This window comes from Bos grunniens, chromosome 24 (assembly GCF_055505025.1).
Source record: "Bos grunniens cultivar Pamir isolate PY7600 chromosome 24, Bosgru_T2T1.0, whole genome shotgun sequence".
Taxonomy (NCBI): Eukaryota; Metazoa; Chordata; class Mammalia; order Artiodactyla; family Bovidae; genus Bos; species Bos grunniens.
Genome location: NC_141188.1, coordinates 5,825,320 through 5,852,098, shown reverse-complemented (window position 1 = coordinate 5,852,098; position 26,779 = coordinate 5,825,320). Strand labels below are relative to the sequence as shown.

Genomic DNA, 26,779 nt, shown 5'->3' with positions numbered 1-26,779 from the left:
CTGGGTTTCCCTGGGCACGTTATGACTTCTGTACTTTTGCAGATGTGGGTAGATGGTTGGCACTGGGTCCCCAAGACCCAGAGGACCTACTGGGAAGACTCACAGGACTCAGGGCATAGCTGTCTTAATGGCTAAGATTTATTACCGCGAGAGGATACAGAGCAAAGTCAGAGAAAGAGAAAAACCTCAAGGGTCTGGAGGAAAGAGGTGTGAGCTGCCAAGGTCTTGCCACTCCCTTCTGCAGGCTGCTCAGCGTCCTGCAATTCTAGGACCGTGAGGATAAAACATTACCCTTGACAGGGGCACTGTGCTGTCATCCCCTCCCGCAATGACAGAGCTGGAATTTATTAAATATTCCACCTGAAACCACAAGCGCATTTCTCAAAAACCCAGAGGACACGTGGGTTTGTGCTCTGGTAGAGGGATGACTACTCTGATGGCAACAGCGCCCTCTGCTGGTCCGCATCGCGGAACCACAGGCAGAGGAAACATGCAAGAGAGTCGTGTGAAGCCTTATGGGGAAAACGTCCCTTATGGTGAAAACAGATGAAAGGCGAATTGAATTGCTCCTGTCACAGGCTCCCATTCTTTTACTCAGCCTCCTTCCTGTCCTAACAATCATCTCACCTTCTCAGGGTACGTCAGCGTTCAGGCAGAGAAGGGCCCCCACCTGACACCCTTACAAGCCCATCACCTTGAAAAGACAGAGTCACACAGGAGAAGGCACACCCTAGACACACAACGCTGCAAAGTACAGCATACAGGAGACAGCAGCCCAGGGCTTGAGACCCTGGGCTCCGCGGTCAGCCCGGGGTGCAGCCGGAGGGAGGACCCCAAGCACAAGCTTCAGCCACTCCAGCAGTGACCCAGGAGGGGGCACAGTGCCCAGCCCACAGGCTTGCCGTGAAGACTAACACGGGCACGAAGCGTGCAGCAGGCACCTGTGACGAGCGCCCGCCCAGGTTCTCTGCCACCCTCGTCCTGTCCTCATCACAGTCGAGGGCACAGCTCGGGCATGAGGGACGCACACAGAGCGCAGTCAACAGGACTCGGTGTTCCCCGAGAATGAGAACGAGGCACGGGCAGTCCTCTCCTCTGAACTCCCAGCAGCCCCCGCGACACGGGCCTCAGCCCAACCCCTGGAGAAGAGAGACCGTGTCAGGCAGGGAAAGCGAGATGCGAAGGGCACCCGAGGACCCGGGGCTGGAGCCCCGAAGCGTGAGACCAAGCTCTCTGCCAGCAGCAGCCCCGGGCATGCACGTGGCGCCCTGGGAACAGGTGCGCACGTTAGCAGCCCCTCCACGGTGCGTACCAGGAAAAGGGATGAGATTTCATTCTCTCTTTTAAATAACAGAATCAAGGCAAATGGGTGGATGGACAGAGAAACTACTTTGGGCTCAATGAAAAGCAGAAAAAAAGGCAGGTGGGCTGTTTCTGGGCAGAGCAAATTCAAGCCCAGAATAGATCATTCTTTAGATCACCTTTCAATTCCTTCCAACCTCGAGAGTCCAAGATTCTGGGCATAAAGGGAACTGGAGGAAAAAAAAGAAACGAAAACCTGAAAGTTAAACAATCTAAGCAGTCAACTCAAAAAGCTAAGAAAAGATCAAAATAAAGCCCAAAACAGATGATTTCTAGGAAATTATATAAATCTTAAACTGATTCAAAGTAGAAAACTTGCTTATGACTGAAAACGAAACAAATTTAACACATACAAAACTGAAAACTATAGTTTGAGTTTAAATGGAAAATACTAAAAACCAAATAACTGAAACTAGTATTTTTAAAATAAGCACATATTAGAGAAGAAGAGCTTGTCTTAGGGACTCTAGGATGTTAACATTCCCATAGAAGATGTATTAATGAAATTTACTGTTAATATTGTAAAGGAGAAGAAATCATACCATCAATAGTTGCCCAAATGTATTTCATAACATTTAATAATTATTCCTGATTTTTGTAAAAAAAAATCCAACAAATCCAAGAATAGAAAGAAACTCAAGAGGACATATAACAAAAACCTAGAAGAAATGTACTTAGTGACAACATATTTTATTAACTTCATTTCCCATTAAGTTGGAAATACTCTCACAAAGAGGAATTTGCCAGTATCTTTCAATATTACATTTGCAATGTACTCTTTGAGCTAGCAATTCTATTTTTAAGAAAGTGTCCCAAAGACAAGCTGACAAAGACATGAAGTGATATGTGAACACGGCTATTCACTTTATATTCACTAAACCACTATCTATAACAGCAAAGGCTGGAAACCACAGAAAAAGACATTAACAAGTGAAAGTCGCTCAGTCATGTCCGATTCTTTGCAAGCCCATGGACTATACAGTCCATGGGATTCTCCAGGCCAGAATACTGGAGTGGGTAGCCTTTCCCTTCTCTAGGAGATCTTCCCAACCCAGGGATAGGACTCAGGTCTTCCACATTGCAGGCAGATTCTTTACCAGCTGAGCCACAAGGGAAGCCCAAGAGTACTAGAGTGGGTAGCCTATCCCTTCTCCAGCAGATCTTCCTGACCCAGGAATTGAACCAGGGTCTCCTGCATTGCAGGTGGATTCTTTACCAACTGAGCTGGTGGGGAAGGAGAAAAAAGAGAAAGACCTGTATCTTATTCTAAAAACTAATCTTCAGAATAAATTATTAATTGGAAAAAATGAAGGAACATCAAAGGGAGTCTAGTATGTCTCATTTTAAAAATTGGGAGAAATATTAATATATTAATATATAGCATTATGTATTCAAAATGAAACATTGAAAGAACAAACTTCAGACTAATATGAAGGATTACCTTTGGAGGGAGGGAAAGAACAGAAGTGAAGAGACAGGGCAGAAGTAAACGTCTCTGAACTACATTGTTTTATAACTTCAACTTTGGACCATACAAATGTGGTATGTAATTTCTTAGTGTAAAAACAGAAGCAAAGCAATCCTGAAAAATAAAAAGTCAACTGAAACAAATCACCCTAATTGTATATCAAGGTGAGAGCATAACCACACAGAGCAGAATTATTTTAGGTGACTTAACTTTTTCTAACGTGATATATATATCTTAAGTACATTAAAAGCCACAAGGAAAATCTTAATTAAAATAACATCTAATGTGTGCTTAGTCACTCAGTCGTGTCCGACTCTTGCAACCCCATAGACTGTAACCTGCCAGGCTCCTCTGTCCGTGGGATTACTCCAGGCAAGAATACTGGAGTGGGCTGCCATTTCCTTCCCCAGGAATCAAACTCCCACCCAGGAATCAAACCCAGGTCTCCAGCATTGCAGGCAGATTCTTTACTGACTGAGCTACAAGGGAAGCCCTAACATGCAATAAGTTATTACTAATAATATCAGTATTTGAGGGGGGGGGGTTGAAATTTTATATATTTTGATGTTGTTTGGAACAAAGACTTTCAGTATAAGAAAAGAAATATAAGTATATAAAAATGATAGGTGAATTAAAAACCCCAAGATCTTTAATTTAAATGAATGTATAATTTATTTCTACATATTATAAAGTCTACAAACCTCATAGCTCTGCCCAGTGAAAACCCCGTCCTTAGGATATAGATTATGATCTCTAAATGCCACAGTCTATAGTGAGAAATAAAAGGAAACAGAAGTCCTGGGGAAATGGCCAAGTCCAGGTCTGGGTGGGAAACAGACAACATGAGCTTGAAGCATCTCATCCTGTTGGAACACAAGCAAGTTACCAAAGAGGAAGAGTCATGTCAGAAGAACAGAAGCAGATGACCCATGACAGGACAGTCTGAACATCACAGTAATAAAAACAATGGCTTCAAATGGACTAAAATAAATAACCTCTGTTTTTTCAATCCATGAATTAACAATAATACCTCCCTTGAGAAGGAAATGGCAACCCACTCCAGTATTCTTACCTGGAAAATCCCATGGACAGAGGAGCATGGTGGGCTACCGTCCATGGGGTCACAAAGAGACAGGACTGAGCAACTGAGCATAGAAAACTTATAAGTCATCTTCAAAGACTATTACAGCATAAATTACTACACTGTATGTAAATCAAGAAAGAATCAAGCATGTATCAGGCCTTTCCTGTATTAATTATATTTCATGGTAACTTAATAACTGACAAAAGAAAACCCTTCTTATCAAATGCTAATAATAGATGAAGAAGGAATGATACAATTAAGGAATCACCATTTTATAATCTCTAATAAAATGATGGACCAGGCTTCCCTGGTGGCTTACTCAGTAAAGAATCTGCCTGCAATGCAAGAGACTTACATGCAGGGCAGAAGACCGGGTGGGGAAGATCCCCTGGAAAAGGAAATGGCAACCCACTCCAGTATTCTTGCCTGGAAAATCCCATGGACAGAGGAGCCTGGTGGGCTACAGTACACAGGGTCGCAAGAATGGGACATGACTTAGTGACTAAACCACCAATAAAATAATGGATTTAAGTACTCGTCATCTGGTAAACATTCATGGAGAAATTTACAACAGAAGAAGTGGGATTGTTCTTCTGTTGATGAACCCACCCACCAATGAACCCACTCATTGATGAACCCACTCATCAATCTTTATATTTACACAGATAACTTGAAAGACACAAAATACCAAAGCTCACACAAGAACAGAAAACCTAAACAGACCTACATCTATAAAGGAAATTGACACTGTATCTAAAAACCTTCCCACAAAGCAAGCTCCAGGCCTTGATGGCTTCAAAGGTGAATTCCACCAACCACTTAAGAAAAAAATTCTATCCAAAATCCTAAAAAAAATTCAAGAGTTGGGAATATTTCCCAACTCATTCTATGAGATCAGCAGTGACCTGAGACCAAAACCACAAAAAGACATTACAAAACAGTTAGAAGATATAGCAAAAACAATGGAGGAAATAGTTACTAAAAATCTTAAGAAATGTGCAAAATTAGTATGAAGAAAATTGATACATCCCAAAAAGACATAAAAGTATTTTTGAACAAACTGAAAGACATTCCACATACTTCAGGAGGGGGGCACAAACAAACAACAAAGATGTCAATTCACCCTAGGCTAACAGATACATTCTTCGTAATTGTAATAAAAGTGCCAACAGGCACAGAAAAGCCTAGAAATCTTCTTGAGACAAATGCAAAGATGACTCAGAGAAGAAGAAAGGTATATGAACAGGCAGAGAAGTAGGATCCTGAAGTAGAGCCCACTGACCAAACTGGGGACAATTTTAGCTTTACGAAGAATAATGTCTATAACTGATTATAAATTATTGAGTACATAATAACCCAAGAGTCCAAAGTGACACTAAACAAGAGAGACAGGAGACAGCGCCCTCAAAACCGTTTCTACCATGAGTGAAGTGAGTGAGTGAAGTGGCTCAGTCATGTCCGACTCTTTGAGACCCCATGGACTGCGGCCTAACCAGGTTCCTCCGTCCATGGGATTTTCCAGGCAAGAATACTGGAGTGGGTTGCCATTTCCTTCTCCAGGAGATCTCCCTGACCCAGGGATTGAACCCAGGTCTCCCGCATTGTAGGCAGACGCTTTACCATCTGAGCCACCAGGGAAGATCCAAAGATGTCAATTCACCCTAGGTTAACATATACATTCTTCATAATTGTAATAAAAGTGCCAACATGCACAGAAAAGCCTAGAAATCTTGAGACAAATGCAAAGATGACTCAGAGAATAAGGAAGCAGGTGACAAATACATCAATTTTGTAATCTGCAAATTGGTGGTTAAAAGAGAAAGGATTAAAGCATTTACCCTGCCATTATAGGAAGTCACCCAATTGATGAAGGAAAAGGTTCTCTACAAGAGCTTAGCTAATAACTGCGGATAGAATGACGCAATTTTTAAATCACCGTTTTCTAAACCCCAAAAAGATGATGTAGGCAGGGAGTATTGCTAACATGCTGCTAAGTTGCTCAGTTGTGTCCAACTCTTGGTGACCCCACGGATTGTAGTCCACTAGCCTCCTCTGTCCATGGGATTTTCCAGCCAAGAATCCTGGGAGGGGTTGCTGTTCCCTCCTCCAGGGGATCTTCCTGACCCAGGGATCAAGCCCAAGCCTCTCATGTCTCCTGCACTGGGGGGTGGGTTCTTAGCCACTAGTGCCACCTGGGATGCCCAGGCAGGGAGTATTAATGGATGTCAAATCCAGCAGGTGGAAGAATCTGGGGGAACAGGACATTCAGAAATGAAGTATATAATTTCCCCCTATAAAATATTCTTATAACCAGTGTGAAACTTGAGTCTAAGCAAGTCTCTACATCGAAGTTCAAGTTTACAGGATACAAGGAACGACACCAGGTAAAAACAGTCAGAACCAGGGCAGGTGCCGGCGTCACCCCCACCCCCGGGTGACGCCCCCTGCCTCCCATCCACCGCCGTCTGGCCTCCTTTGCCCTCACCCTGGGCACGCCCCACACTGGGCCTGTGGGGGCATCCACCACATTCACCACACTCCTTTGAGAAGGAAGAAGTCAGGATGGGAGAGGGGGCATGTGGTGAGGCAAAGCACCAGCTGCCAGCGGAAAGGGTGAGCAGAGAATATTCCAGAAGGTAGAGAAGGGGGACGTGATGATGGAGCCAGAGCCAGCAACTGCAAGCGGGGCTGGCCCAGAAGCCCCACAGCCCGTGATAAGGGGTCTGCGGGGGGAGAGGGCGTGCAGGGCCAGGAAGGACACGGGTACTGGTCACTCGGGGGGCCTTCCTTAACTCGGGTATAAAAAGTGGTCCCCATGCCTCTTCAGACTTTGAATTTCACACCGAATCAAACACTCAAACTGAGGGAGCTTCACCTTTGCTGGCGGAGAGATTGTGAAAGGAGCCGCAGAGGCAGGACACGCCCCCGCTGTGCATGTCCACGTGGAGCCTGTAGCCGTGCAGTCCACGCTCAGGGCTGTCGTCCGAGACGGGTGTGTGAGGAGGCAACTCGTAGGGGCTGAGGAGCGAAACACACACATGCGCGAATCTGTCAGCCCCAGAGGCAAGAGGCTCCGACAGGAAAGACTCCCTAGAAAATGAACACCCCTTCACAACACCAGCTGCCGCCAGCCCTCTGTGGATTCCCGATAGGGTTCAATACCACTGGCTCAGAAGAAAGGACATGTTCCTTTTCTCTACTTCTATACAAATGGGCAAAAATCGCGTGTTCCCTGGGCACCCCCGGACCACCACGACAGAACATGGCTGGGACCCGCCCCGGACAGCAGCTCTGCTCTGCGTGGTCTTGGCATTTAGAGGGCTGAATGTGCGGCAGGAAGACACGCCAGACAAGAGCAGCAGCTCAGGGACCGCCGGGAGGAGACCCAGAGCTACGATGAACAAGGCTTCATCCAGGAAGAAACAAGTTAGCAGCTAACGCTCCAAACGGAGAAGCACTCAGGAGCTTTCCAGGTCAGTATGTGGGTGCCTTGGCCCCGGGGGGTGAGAGGAGCGGAGAAATGGAAAGCACGGCCCACACGCTGACCTGAGGTCCATTAACAGGCGCGCTGTCCTGACCAAGCACAGCGCATGCCTGGAGCTCAGACCCCAGGGGCCATGGTCTGCCTGCTGTCATGATCGAGCAAGCAGAGCAGCACCAAGAGCGTGCAGGGTCTCAGTGCGCTTGAACCTCATTACTGTGAGGCGCTGCCCTGATCTACAGACCGCATCCCACAAGGCGCGCCAGCCTGAGCCCTAACGAGTGCAGTGGAGGCTACTCGCAGGTAACCCAGTTACTGTTGGCAACAACTGCATACTTGTGCCCGTCAGCTTGTGGCTACTGATTAAAAACACGGTATCTTTGAAGCTATTCTCGGAATGTTAGGACGGTTTCACCTCAGACTCCCTTATGCTGACTGTACAAAACTGCACACACCACACAGCGATACGTACACAGCAGGCGACCCCAGCATGCTCCTCTCCACGAGGCAGTGGAGATGCAGATTTGCCATAACGAACGCCAGCTCCTCCTCCCTCTGCAAAGGCAATTAAAAGAAGACATGTGTCAGCAGAAATATTTTCATTGTTCACAGGGTCACTGTTTCTGATCTCAGCACATGCATCTCACAGAGAGATGTGGTTTCTTACCATCTAAGACCCCGCAGCACTAACTCACCATCACTGCCTGATAAGACGTCACAGTGACGGCAGGACCACAAGGCACCCGAGACGCAGTGCGTGGAACCAGAAGCATTAACACCCCAGCACTCGTGAAGCATCAGAGTGCCCTGTGACATAAGCTGACTGTGAGAACATACACTGTTAATTCCAGGTTGTTTCGAAGGCTTTTCAGAGATGAAGGGAACGCCTGCGAGACCTCCACCATGGGGTCAGCCAGGGTCCTGGCATCTGTGCGGCCAGCCCAGGTGGACCGACTCAGGAGCCCAGAGCAAGCCACATGCGGCCTGGTCCACAGTCGCCGCACGCGGAGGGAGGGTGGGAGGAAGAGCAGAGGCCACGGCAGGACGAGGGGAGAAGCGGTCTGGAGGCTGGCGTGGGGGCCTGGGCGCCGCCTGGTCATCGTGAACACGTGTGAACTGTTCTCACAACCAGCCTGTTCACAGGCCACAGCCACAGGGGCAAGCCGGCCTGGCCACGTGGGGAGGACACTGTCGCCCCTCACTGCCACGACCGCCCAGGGGATGAGGAGGAGCTGGCTGACTGGAAACGGCCCTGGGGAAAGCAAACGCCTGGCGGGCTGCTTCCCCACCATGAACAGAGACACCAGTGAGCCCCCCGGGTGAAACGGGCAGGAAGAAGCTTCCACAGAGGAAGGGCACAAAGGAGCAGCAGGCAGGAGCGTGGACTGCCTGGAGGAGACAGGACATCCTGGGAAATCACAGGGTGACGGGAACCCAGCACATGGGCAGGAAGGGCTCGTGCCGTGGGCGTAAGCAGCAAAGGGACCCCGGGTGGAAACGTGGAGTCGTGAGGGGGCAGCAGGAACCGCACCCTCTGCCCCATGTGCGAGGGGAGCGATGGGGGTGTGGACGGGAGGCGGCGGGGCAGGTGCACGCCGGGCTCACCTTCCAGAGCCCAACCACCAGGCCAGGGGGCAGGCAGAAGACCCGCATCAGCCTGTCACCGCCCACCGCGCTGGACTCGGTCAGCTGGCTCAGCTGGTACTTGGTGATCAGAGAGTGCCATCGGGGTCTTTGAACGTCATGCAAAGAAAGCAGAGAGGAACATGAGCGCTGGCTGGCCCGTGCTGCCAACGCTCTTCAGTGCATCTAGAAAGACTTCTAGGAACCTCTAACCATGCGCAGGTAGCTTGTAGGGAGAGACAACCTGCATAAATAAAAGGCAAACCAGGTAAACCAGAGTTCTCCCCGCCCCTGCCCTCGCTGCAGTGAGCGGCAGCATCGCCCAGGGGCGAGGGGAGGGGCCGTCCTCACAAGCCTGGACACCACCGCCACCAGGAGCAGAGCCTTAAAGTACGGCCCTCAGTAATGCAGATGAAATCCCTTAAATGGCAAAAAAGGAGCAGTCCACTGGGCTACCTGAAAGCAGAATCACCTCTTCAAGTTACTGTCAAGAACAACTCAGAAAGAGTGGAAGTTGTTAACGTCAGAAAATAAATTTAAACCAAAATTACAAGGGTTTTCATGAACGAGATGCAGCGTGAACTCTGTTAGGATTGAGAGTCTGAGAGTAAGTAACTCCCACGTGCAGAACACAGCTCAGCGCTACTGCTCGTGACACAGATCAACAGAAGGAAACCACGCTATCCGTTCACCGCAGCAGACGGAAGTGTCTCTCCTTCCCGGAGGCAATCCGGGAAACCGGGAGGGAGAGGAGCGCGCAGTGGCCAGTTGACACAGCTCAGCTGCCATCAGAGGGAGCTCTCGAAGGAGCGGGGGCCCCTCCAGCACCTAAGGCACATGCCTGCTGGTGATGGGTGTTCAGATGTTCGTTAGGCAGAGCATGTAAAAACCAGGGTGTCCCACTGTGCACTCTGAAAGCAGAGGGGCTGTAAGCGTGGAAACCAGACCCCTCCGTGGCTACCTAACCACCAGAGCCCCTCACCCAGCTTCCTGTGCAAAAAACACAGGTTAGGTGAGTGTGGGTGTGAGGCAACAATCTAAAAATACACCAAGCGCGGGCCGAATACCCTGGGAGAAGCTGAACACCAGGCTGGGGACCGAGTGTAGAGTTAGGAGAACCAGAGCTGAACGCTTAGCTCCAACCCTGCACACCGTCTCAGCGTGACTATACCTGTGTCCCGGGAGACCGCCCCTGCCTTGGAGGGCGGGCGGGCGGGAGATGACAGGAGAGCCCCTCCCTAGAGCGCGCAGCACCCAAGGAGCTCCGGGGCGGCAGCCACTGCGATGAAGTCGCCAACGTGGATGCAAGTGGCCGAGGCTGGGAAAACACCCCGAAAGGAGCCTGACACCCCAGCCCTCAGACCACGACTCCAGACAGGTTTGATAACCACCACAGAGGCCACGCCAGTCCCCACTGGCCTTGGCCTTACAATTCACTCTGACGCAGACACTAAGGCTGACGGTGACCCGACATTTCTCAGAAGTCCGGGAGGCAGAGCATCCCCTGAAGAACAGAGAACACCGGGGACGCAGCATAACACGTCCGACCAGGAAGGCACGTGTTACAGGGATGTGCAAACTGGAACTCACATAAATAAGGCTTTCATTGTTTAAAAACAAAGTCATCATGGAGGAAGCAAAATAAAAATCACTGTGTCTCTCCTTTGCCATCACACAGATGCATACAAGCGTTTGTATTTCTGCACCATGGACACACCTGCTCACAAACCTGCAACAAACGTGTCAAGCAAAACAGATTCCTGAGAAGCACTTTCAGAGTTTGTTCACCACCGCTGATCAAATAAATGCTGGCCGAAGTTCAGTGAGTTTTAATGGAAATAAATTACATTAAATGAATTTTCACAGTGAGTTCTAGCTTTCTGTCACTGTGCAGTATTGGGTATTCCTGACTTGGATGACAATTTCAGGAACATAGTATCTTTGAGTGAGTTTACAGTTCAACACCATCCATTTATGAACGTTCATAAGCGTTTTACTTTGATGCAAACTGTTCTGTCCTCATCCCTATAAACATAATCTCATGATGTGCCAATAAGGTACTGTTCAGTCACACTGGTACAGAGGCTGCAGACTCACTCTCTGAAAACGATTTCACAGTGCATAAAACGTAAACACTGCAGAAGAAAAATCTGGGGTCCACCATGATATCAGGTAGAATTTCAGAGAGTCATGCAAATAAAGATACCACTCCAAAAAAGTAGCTGTTCCCAAAATATCTTCGGTTAATATAGCCAGGGGAAGTGATGCCAATATTTTCCTTCACAGTAGTAAGAATATTTTCGGAATACAATAAAACCTGGACTCACTAGCACTAGGAATACGACACCCCTACGGTCACAGCATGACAACCGGACCAGTGATCACGGGAAGAGCCCTCAGAGAGCCAGCGCCAGAGGCAGGACCACAGAAGAGGGGCTCGGCTACAAACTGCAGAATCGTCTCTACATCCAGGGACACCGGGAAAGAAGAGACTTCTACTGAGCAGAAGGCAGATGCTGCAGTGAGATCCCAACACCTTCCGCGGCAGGGGCTGGGAGAGGAGCCTGTGGTGGGGCTACGGCTCGAAGGGCGGCGACAGCAGTGCACTGAGAGGTCAGAGGGGCTGGGGGCGGGAGAGAAAGCGGCGCCAGAGAAGGCAGCCGCCACCTCTGCATTGCCACACACGTACAGCCAGGAGCTCGGGAAACCACACGTGACAACATCCAGCTTAGAAAAGTCAGCACGACCGAGTTCTTGGGAAAACCAAAAGCCTAAGAATGAGTGTGAACCCAGGGCACAGCTACCTCACCACGGAATAATAATAAGGACTCAATAAGCACCAGCAATAAGACACATAAGACCCGATGTAGGTGCAGCAGTAAGACCCGATGTTCGCACTGGACGGTGAAATTCTGTGGTCTCACAGCAGCCACGCACACTAAACACTGCATCACAGCCAGCCTCACCCCGTCCACAGGTGAGAATGTGGAGACTTGGAACAGCAAGCCGTCTGCACTAGGTGACACGATGGGCGAGTTCAACAGAAAAGCACAGAAAACAGTGACTGTACGATCTAACGCGTAAACCATGATTACTGTATCATTTACTAAAGAAGGAAAATATAATCGTTTTATATGTCTCTGTGTTAAAGTGCTTTTAAAACTAAAAAACTCAGTCAGCCACCTATTATCCAGGCAATTGTCACGAAAAAACCATTCCCTAAGCCATAGACGGGGCTTCCCTGATGGCTCAGTGGAAAAGAACCTTCCTGCCAATGTAAAAGATGCAGGTTCAGTCCCTGAGTCGGCAAGATCCCCTGGAGAAAGAAAAGGCAACCCACTCCAGTATTCTTGCCTGGAACACCCCACAGACAGAGGAGCCTGGGGAACTACAGTCCACGGGATCACAGAGTTGGACACGACTGAGCAACTAAACAACAACAATCAGCTTGTCGATGCAATAAGCCCCTTCTTTTCCTATTCGACAGTAACCCAGAATGAAAGAAAAGGCTTGAAGATGCAATCAGATCAAAACATATCACTGATACTTTTTAACGACGAAAGGCAGGCCAAGTGTCGTTCCACGTGACACGGCCTCGCCCGGCAGCACGCACCTGATCCTGCTGGGGGTTCTGGACTGGCCCATGAACACCGGCGTCACCCCACACAGGTCCAGGGTGGACAGCGTGGCCAGAGGCGGCCAGTCCTTGCCGTACCAGACGACGGTGACCGAGGAGTCGTTGACGGAGAGGTCAGCGTGCTCCATGGTGTACTCTCGCCCATCGGCTGCTCTCAGGATGATCACCCAGCCCAGGCCAGACACTCTGAAGACAGAAGAGTGGGCGAGAAGGTCTGCCTCCTGTCATCTCTAAAGCACCTGGAACCCTAGAAGCCCAAGCTCCTAGCACACACCTGACCCGAGTTTTCAAGCCGTAGCAGCTCTCTCTAGGGACCTGCCCCCTCACGTCACAAACACCTGTGGAACTGCTGCTCTGTGCCAGGAGCCAGTGACACACAGATGAAGACGGCCAAGGCTCTGCCCGTTCAGCAGGGCCCTGAATCTCCCGCTTCATTAGAGCCGACTGCCAGGCCTCACAAAACCTTTGGACCATACGTATGGGGTGGGAAAATACCATTCATTTTACAGGTACACAAAACCAGAAAACATCCAACAGTCCCTCCCCGTGTAAGCTGTGCGTGGGACCTGTATGCACAGTACTTGGGGCTCAGGCTAACGCGAGGCCTACCTAAGGGCTTCCTTGGTCTTCATCGGGAGGCCTGTGTGGGGGTGCAGAGGTTTGAGAACCCGCGCTAGAGCCGCCTTTACAGACGCTATCTGTTTTGTAAGATACTCTTTCTTCCAATATCCAGCTTCTTTATCCCCCGCTGACAGTAAGTTCACAGACAAGTCTGTCTTCTCTGCCGGATCAACTCTCCAATGAGATCTTCTAGGTGAAAAGGCAGTTGAGTAGATTCTGATCCAAATAAAACTGGGGGAGGAGAGGAAACAAACGCGTTAACGAAGAGACACTGCCATGCACCTGCGACGAATGTTAGAGAACAATCACGCAACAGCTTTACGTGATTTAACAGCTAGTCAAGTAACTGTTTCAAGCTAAACGTTCACAGCTGTTAAGTGTCGACATGAAGGTTAGCGTTTTAGATTCACCAGCCCTAGAGACACACACTAACGGGAAAAGCGTGCTTCCCAGGGCCGAGGGAGACGAGCGGTCTCGCGTTACCCTGGTGTCATCCCAAATAAGAGCTGCCCTCTCACACCAATAATCGAACAGGCCTAACACAGGAGAGAGCAAGAAGGGTGCACAGTGTGACTTCCTAGCTTATATCATGCGTGTCTTTGAAAAGATCAGAAAGCAGTTTTATGCATACACACACATGTACACACACAGAGAGAGAAACGCTGATGGTGACTGACACGTTTCTGATTTTTTAACAATGAATGTGGACTGCTTGCACAAAGAGGAAAAACTGAAGACGGTTAATAACACCTAACAGCAGCTAACATTTCAGAGCACTAGCCCTGAGCACACTTCAGCACTTCGCAGGCACTCACTCACTTCACCCTTCCAGCAAACCCAGGAGGTGGCGGCTACGACTGTCCCCACTGCACAGACGATGTGACTGAGGCCCAGCTGCAAGGTGCCCGGCCCAGGTCTGTGTTCACTGGTGACAGAACCACCACCGAATCCTCACAGCCTCAACCCCTGCCTGTCCCTGACTCTCAGCAGCACGGAGACATAGGCGCCAACAATCATATCCACACCCAGAGCACCCACCAGCCGGGGCGCTGGAATTCCAACACCACTCTGACCCAGAGGAGGCAAAGGGCCGGGCGTCACAGGAGTGGAGCAGTGTTATGGGCTAAGCCCGGGATTCCCCTCACCAAAACTCTCCATCAGGAAGGAAAGGCACTCAGGAGGGAAACTAAGGCAGGAGTTAACAGGGTTTCCTGGTATGAAGGGCGAAATTTACATAATTATTGACTAATTCCTGTCTTATTTCTAATGAATGCAAAAAAGGATGATCTGCAGGAGGCCTGGGAGGCAAGACTTCTGGAGGGGAAGGTCTGGAGGGGTCAGCCTTTTCAGACAGCGTAGTAAGAGCGATCCTCCAACACTCTCACTACAGGACTTCCCAGCAAACAAGCCAGCAGTCAGACCCCTACCCACTACCAACATCGCTTTCTAGAATGAGTTTTTCTAGTCATTTCTCCCCTCACAAAATCATTTCACTCCAAGGTTTCTGTCTTCATGTTTCAGCTCAAAATTTTACAGGCTTTCGTACATGGACTAACAGATACAAAATAATGATCAGTTGAGAACATCCAGGTAATCTGAGCTCTTTCAGCAAAATCCCTTGAGAAGATGCTTGCTTCTGAAAACTCCCTTTGCATAAATGCCTGTTCGTGCTTTCTTCTGATTTACTCAGGTCACTCCACTTCAGTGTTCTTCTACTTCAACAAGATCTCCACTGAACCCCAAACTTCCCACCCCCGCACCACAGGAACTGCGGCTCGTTCTATTTTCCACAAGCTCCAGCGCCCACAAACTACAGAAGATAGGCCTGGGGAGGGGCGTGAGGGGCAGGGCAGTGACGTCACACCCTCGGCTGGTCACAGGTACCACCCTACACTTTAACACACATTATCTCACTTAATTCACCATCAGTGGAGCCTCAAGAGAATAAAAAACATCCTACACAATTAAAATATTCAATACTACGTATATTGTTCCACTTCACTATTTATAAAACACAAAGGTCAAGCTTAAGAGGCTTTTAGACAGTCCCTAAACCCAAAAACATTCATTTCTTGATCACAAAATGCCCAACCTGGTTAAAAAGCTAGAGCAGACTGAAGGGCAAGAGCTATCTGACTATGAGCCATGCACAGAAGAATTCCATCAGGTTGGTCAGGAAATGGGGCCAATTTTACGTTCTGATAAACAGTGTTTCCCAGAGGACTGGAGAGAGCCAGGTTCAGCCCTATCCAGGCTTCCCTGTGACCCCCCACCACCACTGCAGAGCCCAGGGCTCATGCCGAGGGCTGCCCCATGCAGGTGGGGGGGACAGCGCCCCAGACAACAGGGGCAAAGGGAGACCCCACCCTCCTGACGCATCTCCCCGTAAGTCAACAGTGTAACTTGTCACGGGATGGCTCCTGTCTTCTCTTCAAACAAGGCTCAGAAAGTACCACCAACTTCTCAGGAACATTCATGGTTTACCTATTCACTTGTTAACATGAAGTTGTTTAATGAAGTCTGGCTGTGAAATCAGACTGTAACCCTTAAGAATACAATTCAACTTATCCCACTAAGACTCTCCTCCATAAAGAGAACAAACACGAGGGTAACTTCAGAAGAAGCTCAGATTTTTACAGCACAACCACTTCCAAGAAAGTGGGATGGACAGATAACCAACAACAGAAGTGCAAAGAATCTAACCACAGCTGAGGCTCCCAGGCTGCTGAGAGCCCAGGGCCTGCACCCCGTGGGCCTTGGACCGAGGGGACAGAGCCTAAGAAACTTACGGCTTAGTACTTAGCAGCAGTAGCAGCAGCACTTTATCTGAATAGTCTCAGTTCTGTCCTTGAATTAAGTAAGAACTCCCAAGAAGCTACAGCTCTGGTCATTTAGTCAACCCCTTCCTTGAAATACGCCTCACTGCTCTTTGCTTCAGTGAATGTCTTCATCTCTGAGGGTCACTAAGGGAGAGACACACAAAACTTGCTTTCCATTCATTCTCGAGCTATCTCAGGAACTGACACTACACATATATACTGACACAGACACGTATTTTCTCATACAGGAAATATGTTTTTTAAGTTAACAGATAAAAAAACCACCCTGACCAACCAGAGAATGACATGTGTCCCCTTCTTATTATGAGAATGTGGCTGGAAAGATTTTTAACACAGATTCTAGAACACAGAATTTAAATCTGCAGAAATGTACACCAGGGATCCGATACTTTTTTCGCCTTCCCGCTGGCTCTGATGCAGCTGTTGTGGGCCCCGCCCTGAGGAGCGCTGTGCAGCTGTGTCTACATACCACAGCCCTCCCCTGTCCCTCTCCACCCCCTCACCGAGTAAACCACTCCTGAAATCCACATTCCCCTCCGTCATGCTCTCTGCCCTGGTTGACATGGGGTTTCTGTGTGGGACCTTCTGATGTTGAAGAGAGAGGGGCGTCACAGCCAAGACCCCACGACGATTGCCAGAAGCTGGGCGGAGCCCACTTCTCACCCTCGAGACAACGTTCTGAGCCGCCTACAGAGATCACAGCAACAGCACAGAAGAAGGGGTTTCACCCCTCTTCCCACGGACCCCCCCGCCACCAGCCCTGGGGCTCTGCGGGCCTCTTCCCCGGGGCAGAGGCTCCCTGGGCACGCTCTGTCCTCCCTGCCCTCCCCTCACGCCCCTGCACCAACCACGTCCCACGGCAGGCGGGTTTCGGGGAGCCCCTCCCTTGTCTTCCTGCGGGGTCTGCTCCACAAGGCCCAGCAGGGCGGGTCAGGGCAGGTCCCACGGCGGTGCTGCGGGCTGTGGGGAAGCCTGCCCACCTCTGGGGGAGAGCGAGTCCTCCCAGACAACAGACCTGACGCCACTTTCTCCAACAGCTTCATTGAGAACAAGCGGGACCTTTTCCAGTTCACGCAGAGAGTATCCCTTTCCTAAAACGCGGAAGGGCAAACCTTTGAAAACTTCACCCGGGAGACATACATCTGAAACAAACTCTCGAAATTCTTCTACATTCTCAAAAATGGCTCAGAAGCTCTCGCTAGTTTTCACAACTTCCATCAAAATGCCACTGGACACGCCAGCAACGTGCAGTCTCCTTACTTGTCGTTGGCCAGGTGATAGAAGCGCCTGTTCACGCACCCGGCGCACAGCAGGGCCGCCGCATCCAGGTAGGACAGGATCTTCAGCAGGACCTCTGAGGGCAAACTGGGGGCGTGGGGAGGAGAGGAGTCAGAGCAGCTTCCAGAAAACACCTGGCCATTCATCTGCCAATGCAAGTGGCCCTTTCTGTGCAAGAGTCCCAGGGCTCCCATCTTGGCTCTGCCGGTGTCTCTCCCTCTCCCCTCGATGAGCAGCAGGGACACGGGCAGAGACGCAAACGAGGCAATGTCAGAAAGCAGACGGTGTCGCACCTCTGAGCGTAAAGGCCCACAGGGAGAACAAGGCCCGCCCCTCCCCTGGGCCTTCGGGCTGCCTCCCTCGCCCCCGGCCCCAGCACCCGGCTCCGGCGGCACGTGCAGGCCCCCCGCCCACTGCCCCACTGCGCTGCCCCTGTCTGGAGGCTCTTCCCCAGGCCCTGTCGTCTCCGTGTTCAGTTCTCAGCTTAAATGTCAGCTCCTCAAGAGACGTCTTGCCTGACCATCCTGCCCTACTAATCCGGATTAAAGAGTCCATTTGCTTTCTGGACAGCACATACCCCAATTTATAATCCACTCCTTGTTTCAATCTGGGTCCTCCACAGGACTGGAAGCCTCATGAGAACACATGTGAGTGGCTCACCAACTGCCTCCTTCCCCAAGCAGAGCGTTTGGTTCAGAGAAGGCCCTCGGGTATCCATGGACAGATCAGCTAAAGCGATATTTGTTCTAGTTCTCCTATCAGATTATTGTATGACGAGTCTATTCCCAGAGAAGAATAAGAAGACAACTCTTGAGAGTGCCTTGGATAACAACATGACACCAGTCAATCCTAAAGGAAATCAATCCTGAATTGGAAGGACTGATGCTGAAGCTCCAATACTTTGGCTGCCTAATGCAAAGAGCCTACTCGTTGGAAAAGACCCTGATGCTGGGAAAGATTGAAGGCAGGAGGAGAAGGGGATGACAGAGGATGAGATGGTTGGATGGCATCACCAACTCAATGGACATGAGTTTGAGCAAATTCCAGGAGATAGTGAAGGACATGGAGACTGGCGTGCTGCAGTTCATGGGACTGCAAAGAATCAGACATGACTGAGTGAATTAACAACGACAAAATTCCCAGAGTGAATGGTTAGGGTTAAAGTTTAAATTCATGTCCTTAATTAAATCTTTCTTTTTTGGCTTTTCCTTTCTTTTTAAAAACATAGTACAAGTGTGGACACTGTTACCTGAGCTAGTTATGATGCAATGTTAAAAGTCCAAAACTTGAACTCAGGCTTTATGTACGAATCCACGTTCTGTAGCACGTGGACTAGGTGAGCCCGCTCCCCGCCCTGTAAGATGGCCCCGGTGGTGCCGACTTTCCAGGACTGCACACAACACTGAGCGCACAGCCGCTGCTCCAGAGATGTTAGTGCGGTGCGAAGCAAAATATTTTTGTCACTTTCTACAGATCTTGTTGTTCAGGGTCACAGAACGGAACCTGACGTGACAGAAAAGGGTGTCCCAAATCCTGAAAGCCAAGTAGGTCAGAGACCTCCTGAGCTCTCCAAAGGACACAATTTAATCTTCTTTCTCCTTTCTCAAGGGTCTTTATCAAGTGGAAAGTGAATAATTGTGAAGAACATTTTTTAAAAAGGAAAATTAAATGCACTTGTCACTTCTACAAGTTCGGCTTCATGAAACTAGTCTGACGATGACGGTGACAGGCTGTGATGACTCATGGCCAGCTCTCCACGCTGTACATTCTCCCCACACACGTCTATTCTTAGAGAGCTCAAAATAGCAACCTGGTGTATCCGGCACTAAACTTTCTCTAATAACGCGGCCCTTGCAGCCCTGAGCTGCGGCAGAGCACCTCACCCCTTACCTGTCCAGGGACGCAGAGCAGCCTGTGCTGGGCCTTCTGCAGACCTTGTCCTGCCGGGCACGGCGACTCAGGGCAGCGGGGCCTGCAGGCAACATGGCTCCTGGCCTCGTTCTGAAAGCAGACGTGGAAAATACTAATTACAAAGGTGAACTGTCCGTTCCCCTCTGCAAAACAGAAAGGATTCATACACTCCAAAGACAACTCGCTGTGAAACTTCGTCTACAGAAGGCAGGGGGGTGGGGGGGCAGTTAGACATTCAGTGTTCTGAGCAAACCTGAAGGCTGGGCTGACTCTGCTGCATCTTATAAACCATCAGCAAACCAAAAGGTGCTACAGAAAGAACTTAGTGGAAACAGTGAAGCAATTATCCTTGAATAAAAAATCAATACATTAAAAAAAAGAGTACTGAATGAAAACAAAAAGGGAAGATAAAATATGTCAACTGTCCAGTTTAAATAACACAATAGAAAAACAGTAAAGTTAACATCAGTTCAGTTCAGTCGCTCAGTCACGTCCAACTCTTTGCGACCCCATGAATTGCAGCACGTCTCAGTAGGGTTTAAAATAAAAAACACTTTAATTCCTGAACTGGATCTGGCACCATCTTCAGGTTTGCCCATCTTGGAGGGCTAACGAGCGGTTCCAGTTCCGGCTCCGGCAGTCACAGCTACAGGAGGACCAAACACCCACCTGCTAAAATCAATGTTCACTACAGTCACCCCTCAAGACAAGCCGTTCTCAACAGCAGCTGGGCAGGGACCTGAGATGCCCAGAAAGCCAGCAAGTGCACACCTCCCGGTGGACACGCTGCTTCTGCTGGGGCAATATGGAACCTGCTTCCTTACCTGCCCTCCACACACCTGACCCCCACCCCCCTGCCACACAGACACAGCGATCACTGACCCTCCCAGCCAGCACACCATTTCAGAATCAACCAGAACCTAGAGCACGCAGTATCCACATGCTTGGCTCACCAACCCTATGGCTCTGAGGATACACTCTGTTCACCACTGGTTTAATCACCCCATCCCATTTTTCCTACCAGATATACGTGATGACTGGGGGGCAAAGGGAGGGTACCCCAAGAACTTGGAAGTCAGGGCAATAGTCTCTCTGGGAGCAGAAGAATGAAGTCCACATGGACAGATCTAGATGAAGGATGGCCCTGACCGTGAGCACAGCCTGATCTCAGGAGGCTTGGGGATGGTGCTGCCCACAGACTTGGCATCCCCTGGTGCCTGCCGTGGAGACACACATGCCAGGATGGACATGCCAGCAAGCGCTCAAACAGCCTGATGATCCCCCAGGTGCTTCCGAGCAGCCAGAGCACAAGTTTCTCTTCCCTTGCTAGATTTTTCTCTTCACAAACGAGCATACTGGCTGGCACATGGCAGGCCCTCAGGAAACACTGTGACCCTCTGTGTGCTGGCATCTCAACCCAGGAGAGGCAGAGTACCGTCCAGTTCCTGCTGCCCCTCCATCCCGGCTTCATGCAGCAGAAGGCACTCAGGTGCTCTTCATCTTACCTGACTTCCTGGCCAAGTGCAGAGACGCAGAGTGGGACAGGGCAGGGCGAGATGCTCGTTTGGAAAGCTCTGCAATGCCCTCTCCCCCTTTAGTCAGAGAATCCCTCCTGGGCAGTAATTTTTATACTTCTACTGACATTTTTGTTTAAGCAAAGATTTCCATAGCCAACAAGCTTCAATTCCACTGATCTTGCTATACTGGCAACCAGAGGTAAAAGACAATTTCCTAATTGTCTTAATTTCCTAGGGCTGCCTTAACAAAGTGGGCTTCCCAGGTGGCTCAGAGGCAAAGATCTGCCTGCCATGTAGATGTCGTTTCGACCCCTGAATTGGGAAGATCCTCTGGTGAAGGAAGTGGCAACCACCCCACCCCCACCCCCAGTATTCTTGCCTGGGAAATCCCACGGACAGAAGAGCCTGGCAGGCCACAGTCCAGGGCGGGTCGTAGAGTCAGAAGAGACCGCGCAAACGTGCCTTACAGTACCTTGATCCAGGGTGGCTTCAAACAACAGAAACGCGTTGTCTCACAGACCTAGGGGCCAAACAGGAAAACCAAGGTGCGGGGAGGGCCATGCTCCCTCCCCAGGCTCCAGGACCTACTCGTCCCCGTCTCTTCCAGCTTCTGAGGGCGCTGACAGTCCTCCGTGCTCTCTGACTTGTGGCAGCTAAGCTAACCACAACCTCTGCTCCCTCCTGACAAGGCAGCCTTCCCTTGGTGTGTGTGTCTTCCTACACGGCAGCAGTTGCGTTCAGTTTAGGACCCACTCTGATCCAGCATGACCTCATCCTAGCTAATGACATCCGCAGAGACCCTAATTCCAAATAGAGGCCGATCCTTAGGTTCTGGGTAGACAAGAACTTGGGAAGAATGGGAGAAGGGGGCACAATACACAATTCAACACTACACACACAGTTTTTTAAAGCATTCCTTATTTTAAGCAGCTAACCAATCCTGCAAACTCTAGATAACCTGTGCTTCTTATACAAAGAAAATATCTTAAGGAGACAAAGGTTTCTGAGCTTACTTAAGCTTTGAAGGATTTTTTTTACTCTTCCATTTAGTAACAATATCTATCCAGTCCTGAATGGGTTACCTTTAGACCCCTACACAAGTGTGCCCAGAAGTCTGTGAGTCTGTACACAGGTAGACACTATTGACTGATGACTGAGGAGCGTCTCTCACAGATAAATGCTATTTTATAACTTAAACAAATACTGCTGTGGCTGATCAAATACAAATTTGTTTAGAAGCATTAGTAAATTGATAACAGCTTTTTGCCATTATGTATTTCTTCAATCAAAAGATGAAAAAAAATCAAAACGATCACCCTAGGCCTTTCCAAGGAAACCGAAGAAAAGTAAATTAATAGATCTATCCATCAGTTTCAATCTAGCAAAGTGGCAAAGACCAAATAAACGATGACAAGGGTGGCCTGGCTGCAGATGGGCAGGCATTCTCCTTCACTAGTGTGAGCACAGATTGGTGCCAAGGGCAGGGAAAGTCAAGTCCTAGTATATACTGAGATCCTTCAAAGGCAGGTATTTTTTTAAGCCAAGAACTTCAGGTCTAGAAATATATCCCAAGGCAAAAAAAAAAAAAAGAACCCAAAGGGTTCACTCAGGAACATGCATCTCAAAGTTGCCTACACTGGGAAAAGTACTAGAAACAGTATTTGGTTGTTGCTGTTAGTCGTTAAGTCGTGTGCAACTCTTTTGTGACCCACCAGGCTCCTCTGTCCATGGAATTCTCCAGGTAAAAATACTGGAGTGGGTCGCCATTCCTTTCTCCAGGGGATCTTCCTGACCCCGGGATCAAACCCGAATCTCCTGGACTGGCAGGTGGGTTCTTCACCGCTGAGCCACCAGGGAAGAAGCCCCTGGAAACAGTACAGGATCAGCTCTTTCCCATGGCCTCCATAAAGTAAGCAACATTCAGCCAGTTAAAATGGACAGTTGCAACACAGGTGGAAGTGTTTGCATAAAAACAAGTTCACAGCGTCTGCACGGCCTGCTTCCTCACCTCCTACATGCAGTGTGTACCTGCTTAGTTGCTCAGTCGCGTCTGACTCTCAAACATCACCGTCTCACCGAGGTCTTCCGGCCGTGCCCTCTAAACTCCAATCTGCACTTTACACACACATGGTGCTCCCCCCATTTTTTTCCTTAGCACGCATCACCAGACACCATCGCCCACCGCACTGGTGGAAGGGCTGTGCTGGCAGGGCTTCTGCATGAGGTCTGCTCGCTGCCTATTCTTCAGCACCCACAACACCCCCAGCATGAAGAAGGCATTCAGTAAATATTTTCTAAATTAATAACACATTGATCTAAAATGCACATTCTATCAGCATACATTACAAAATCTTATGTTTGTATTTCTCTCTTCAGAGGAAAAAACCAAACACACACACACACAAAAAGAAAAGCAGTCTGCCAGGAAAGATAACAAGGTATTAACTGATAATACATCTGATTCACAAGATTAGGGGATTATAGAGTTTTTGGTGGTGCTTGTTTTTAAATAGAACTTGGAAGACTGGAGAGAACACAGTGTACTCTCTAATACTTCCTGTGTACTGAAAATGGAATGAATTGTAAGGGAGGGTTGTTGTTCTCATCTCAAAACTAAGAACCCCACACACAAGAAGGTCTGGGAGCACAGCTATCACAGCAAAAAACATCCTTTCAGCTGGAGCCTTCATTCTCAAAGCCCCCAAGCATTCTGGGCTCCAGGTCCTCTGAGCACACCCTGCAGAAACCTCAAAACTTCTTTAACATTGTTCCCCAAAACTGTTACACTAGTGTTCCAGGTCAAGAGGGAATTCCCGGCCCACTAGCTCATATCTGTTGGAAAAGTACAGCCTATTTATTTGTTCCTGTTTTGTTTTTCCATGATTAAACTAGATCTCCTGAGCCCCTCATTGCCAGAGCAGAAGACTGAGGCTCTAGTGAGGTAATTAAGTGACGACTGTGTCACCATACATCTTATCGTTTTGGACTTTGGCACCATTGAGAGCACATCTGCATTTCTCCATAAAATAAACTAACTGCACATTCTTCAGGGCTACACAGTTCACCAACAGGAAGTCCCATGCATGACATGAAGCTCTGTATGGCTACAAAGTTAAGCAGTGCGTATTAAGCTTTATAACTAGTAAGATGACATTTAGTTTAAAACCGATTTTTTTTTCAAGTGACAAACTTTACCTGATTGCTTTGAATTAAGTTCAGTATTTTAAAAACCTACTTTCTGGGCCTGATTCTTAATATCTGATAAATCAAAGAAATTAGACCAAGCAGAAATTACGCCAACTTGACAGCTTTCTGTGATATTCTTACAGTTTAAGATATTTATTTATACAAATTCATATTTTGTGTTAAAAAGATCTAAACATATTAAACACTTTGTGTGATTCTTTGTTAAAATCTAATTTTTTCTGCCTCCAGACATTAAAAATAACCACTTACTTAGACTACAACCATTCTTAAGATCTGACTTTTCTTGACCAAGAAGAATTTATATACCACCAAATCACAGACTGCCATGCACACTTCCATGCCAGGCATAATTACAGGCATTCTAATTACATCATTTCAACAAGTTCACTCAACTTACAAAGTAATAGAAGATTCATCATGTAACAATCATCCTGCTTCCCACTAACAGAACCTTATATATAAAGACTAATTTTAGTAACAGTGGCAAATTGATTTAAAGTTCAATCTTCCTACTTTAAATTCCTGTCTTTCTTTCCTACATAATAGAAATTTTGCAGGCATTGTCGCCATTTTGTCACGAGGCTTGTGATATGTACAGCGTTTACAGCTATTCTCAAGAACCAACTATCACTGTAGTACCTAGCGAGGGGGGCCCTGCTTCTGAAACTAGGGTAAACGGGGTAATGGATCCCAGCAGGATGGACACGGGACACAGTCCTGGAGATTCAGGGGGGAAAAAATATACCTTAAGTAGTTGAGCTGGTAAGTAGTAGTCGTGTAGTGTTAGTCACTGCTTAGTAACAGAATCCTTTTCTATGCTTAAACACAGACATCTGGTTTATTAGAAGGCATAATATGGCAGACTTTCTATATCCATAAATCGAGATCTACAAGCAAAAAGAGAGTCTTCAAGAATGCAAACGGTCCTTAGCACTATTCCTCCACCTTGCAATCTAACTGGGAAGACCAGTCCAGAGCTGGGAATAGCTCAGGATGAAAGAAAGGGATATAATAAGACATGAAGACAGCACCAGGGATACTTCCTCTGACACCTGGGCCACTCACTCTGTGAAGTGGGCCACTGTCCTTGGAGTTAAGCTGAAGTTCCTTTTGGAAAGCAGTTGCCGCCTCCTGCGCCCTACCCCTTCCCGATCTCACTCCTCCAATCTCCTTCTGTGACTGCAGAAGAGGACCACCCTTCAGGCGCAGGGTACCCCAAGAGAACTGGAGCAAAGACGAGCCCCCTGTCACCAGAACAACAACAACAACACACATACACACACCCTCCTCCGCTTGGACAGGAAGACCGCAGAAGAGAATCAGGGAGCGAGCACCGAGGGGTGTCTGTCTATTAACAGAAGGCATCCCCCCAGGGTCTGCTCAGAAACGCAAACCTGGCCCTGATGGCGGAGGTGCAGCTCCCAGACCAACCTGCCTAACAGCGTTACCTGGTTAGGGGCTGAGTCCTCCGTTCCTGAACTGGGTGCAGGAGAGAAAATTGATTATGTTTTGATAAGTAGAATCGACTTTTATAAAGTCATAAAAAAGACAAAAACCCGGCCCCAGAATTAGGAAATAACTTCGGGAACACGCTTTGGAGGGGAGCCGTGCCGGCTACCCGGAGCGGGAGCGCGGAGATTCGCACCTGCCCCCGCAGGTGGGCGCGTCCACGCGGCGGCTCTCCGCGAGGGCTGCTCCAGGTGTAGGGCCTCGCACGCCCCCGTAGCCCCAAGGCCCACTAACTGAATGAACCGAGGAGACAGAATATTCCAGGGAAGCTCCTCGACTTGAACCGTGACTTGGGCTTACCCCAGGCTTCCAAGTTTTAGACACTGCCTCTCTCCGTCCTTCCAGACCTTTCCCGCGCAAACAGATCGGAATCAATGAAAAGAAAGAGAAAGGGAGGCGGGGGAGTGAGGGGCTAATCCCGTCGGGGCTCCCGGGAGCCCGCCCCCACGCCACCCCACCCCCGGAGAGTCACCTGAACCCTGCGCGCCCCGCGGCAGCCCCGGGGCTCGCGAAAGCTGAGCCAAAGCAGCCAAGCGGCGGGGGCCGCGCCAAAAGGCATTGCCATTGCAGCTGCAGGAGCCGGCCGCGTCCGATCGCCATGGATACCCAGCGCCGACGCTCCTCCTCCGGGCCGTCGCACCACCCCGGGCCACGCCCCCTCGACGCTGACGCGTGCGCAGAGTTACTGTGGGGGGCGGGGCCGAGGACAACTCCGCCTGTCAGCCGGCTTCGGCACCGACGCCGACGTCGAGGACGCCTGGCGGCGGCGAGAACACAACTTGGACTTTGTGCTCCCACGGGGGCTGAGGCGGCTTCGCCCTCCCCACCTGCTGGCTCTGGGGTAGTCTGGGCTGCTTCCTGCCCGACTGTTTAAGAACACCAAACGAAAAGGCTACATCGTCTGCCCAGAGGCAACAGCAGGGCCACATTTAGACCGAGAATTCCCCAGTTGGCACGGCCCCTTCTAGAGGGACATCGGGATAGACGGTTTGTAACCGCGAACTTGGTTTTTGCAGGTTCCTGAAGTACGCAGCGCCAGGGGCTCCCATCCCGCCCGCCACCAACAAAGCCCCGCCTTTCTGTCAGACCGAGCCGCGCGGCGTTCGCGCAGGGGCGTCCGCGCAGGGGCGTGTGGGAGACCTCACGGCATCGGCGCGCGCCCCGGCTGCCTTGCACTGTGGGAGACGTAGTCTTTGAGCGTCCCGCGCCGCGGCAGTTCCGGGAGGAGTGCCGCCCTCGAA

At 49.4% G+C, this 26,779-nt stretch overlaps 1 protein-coding gene across 50 annotated transcripts in view; it reads right to left on the bottom strand.

Moving 5' to 3' along the window:
* Nucleotides 1-26,653, bottom strand: part of FBXO15 (F-box protein 15) — a 37,248-nt gene extending 10,595 nt beyond the window's left edge. For 2 of the 50 annotated variants that reach the window (XM_086372582.1, XM_086372584.1), the window contains exons 1-10: nucleotides 26,011-26,159; nucleotides 19,285-19,395; nucleotides 17,377-17,481; nucleotides 17,132-17,207; nucleotides 16,620-16,803; nucleotides 13,265-13,507; nucleotides 12,632-12,841; nucleotides 9,001-9,127; nucleotides 7,868-7,950; nucleotides 6,790-6,932 (exon numbers count right to left, since the gene is read on the bottom strand). In XM_086372582.1, the coding sequence (XP_086228708.1) occupies nucleotides 6,790-6,932; nucleotides 7,868-7,950; nucleotides 9,001-9,127; nucleotides 12,632-12,841; nucleotides 13,265-13,507; nucleotides 16,620-16,803; nucleotides 17,132-17,207; nucleotides 17,377-17,481; nucleotides 19,285-19,395; nucleotides 26,011-26,103 (1,375 nt within the window). In that variant the 5' untranslated portion in view covers nucleotides 26,104-26,159. Of the gene's footprint in view, nucleotides 1-3,483; nucleotides 3,694-6,789; nucleotides 6,933-7,867; nucleotides 7,951-9,000; nucleotides 9,128-12,631; nucleotides 12,842-13,264; nucleotides 13,508-14,314; nucleotides 14,432-16,619; nucleotides 16,804-17,131; nucleotides 17,208-17,376; nucleotides 17,482-19,284; nucleotides 19,396-20,740; nucleotides 20,833-21,201; nucleotides 22,412-25,477; nucleotides 25,886-26,010; nucleotides 26,160-26,626 lie in introns of those variants that run through there. The other 48 variants (XR_015153695.1, XM_086372589.1, XM_086372587.1 and 45 more) reach the window with 40 other exon arrangements.
* Nucleotides 26,654-26,779: the final 126 nt, after the last annotated feature.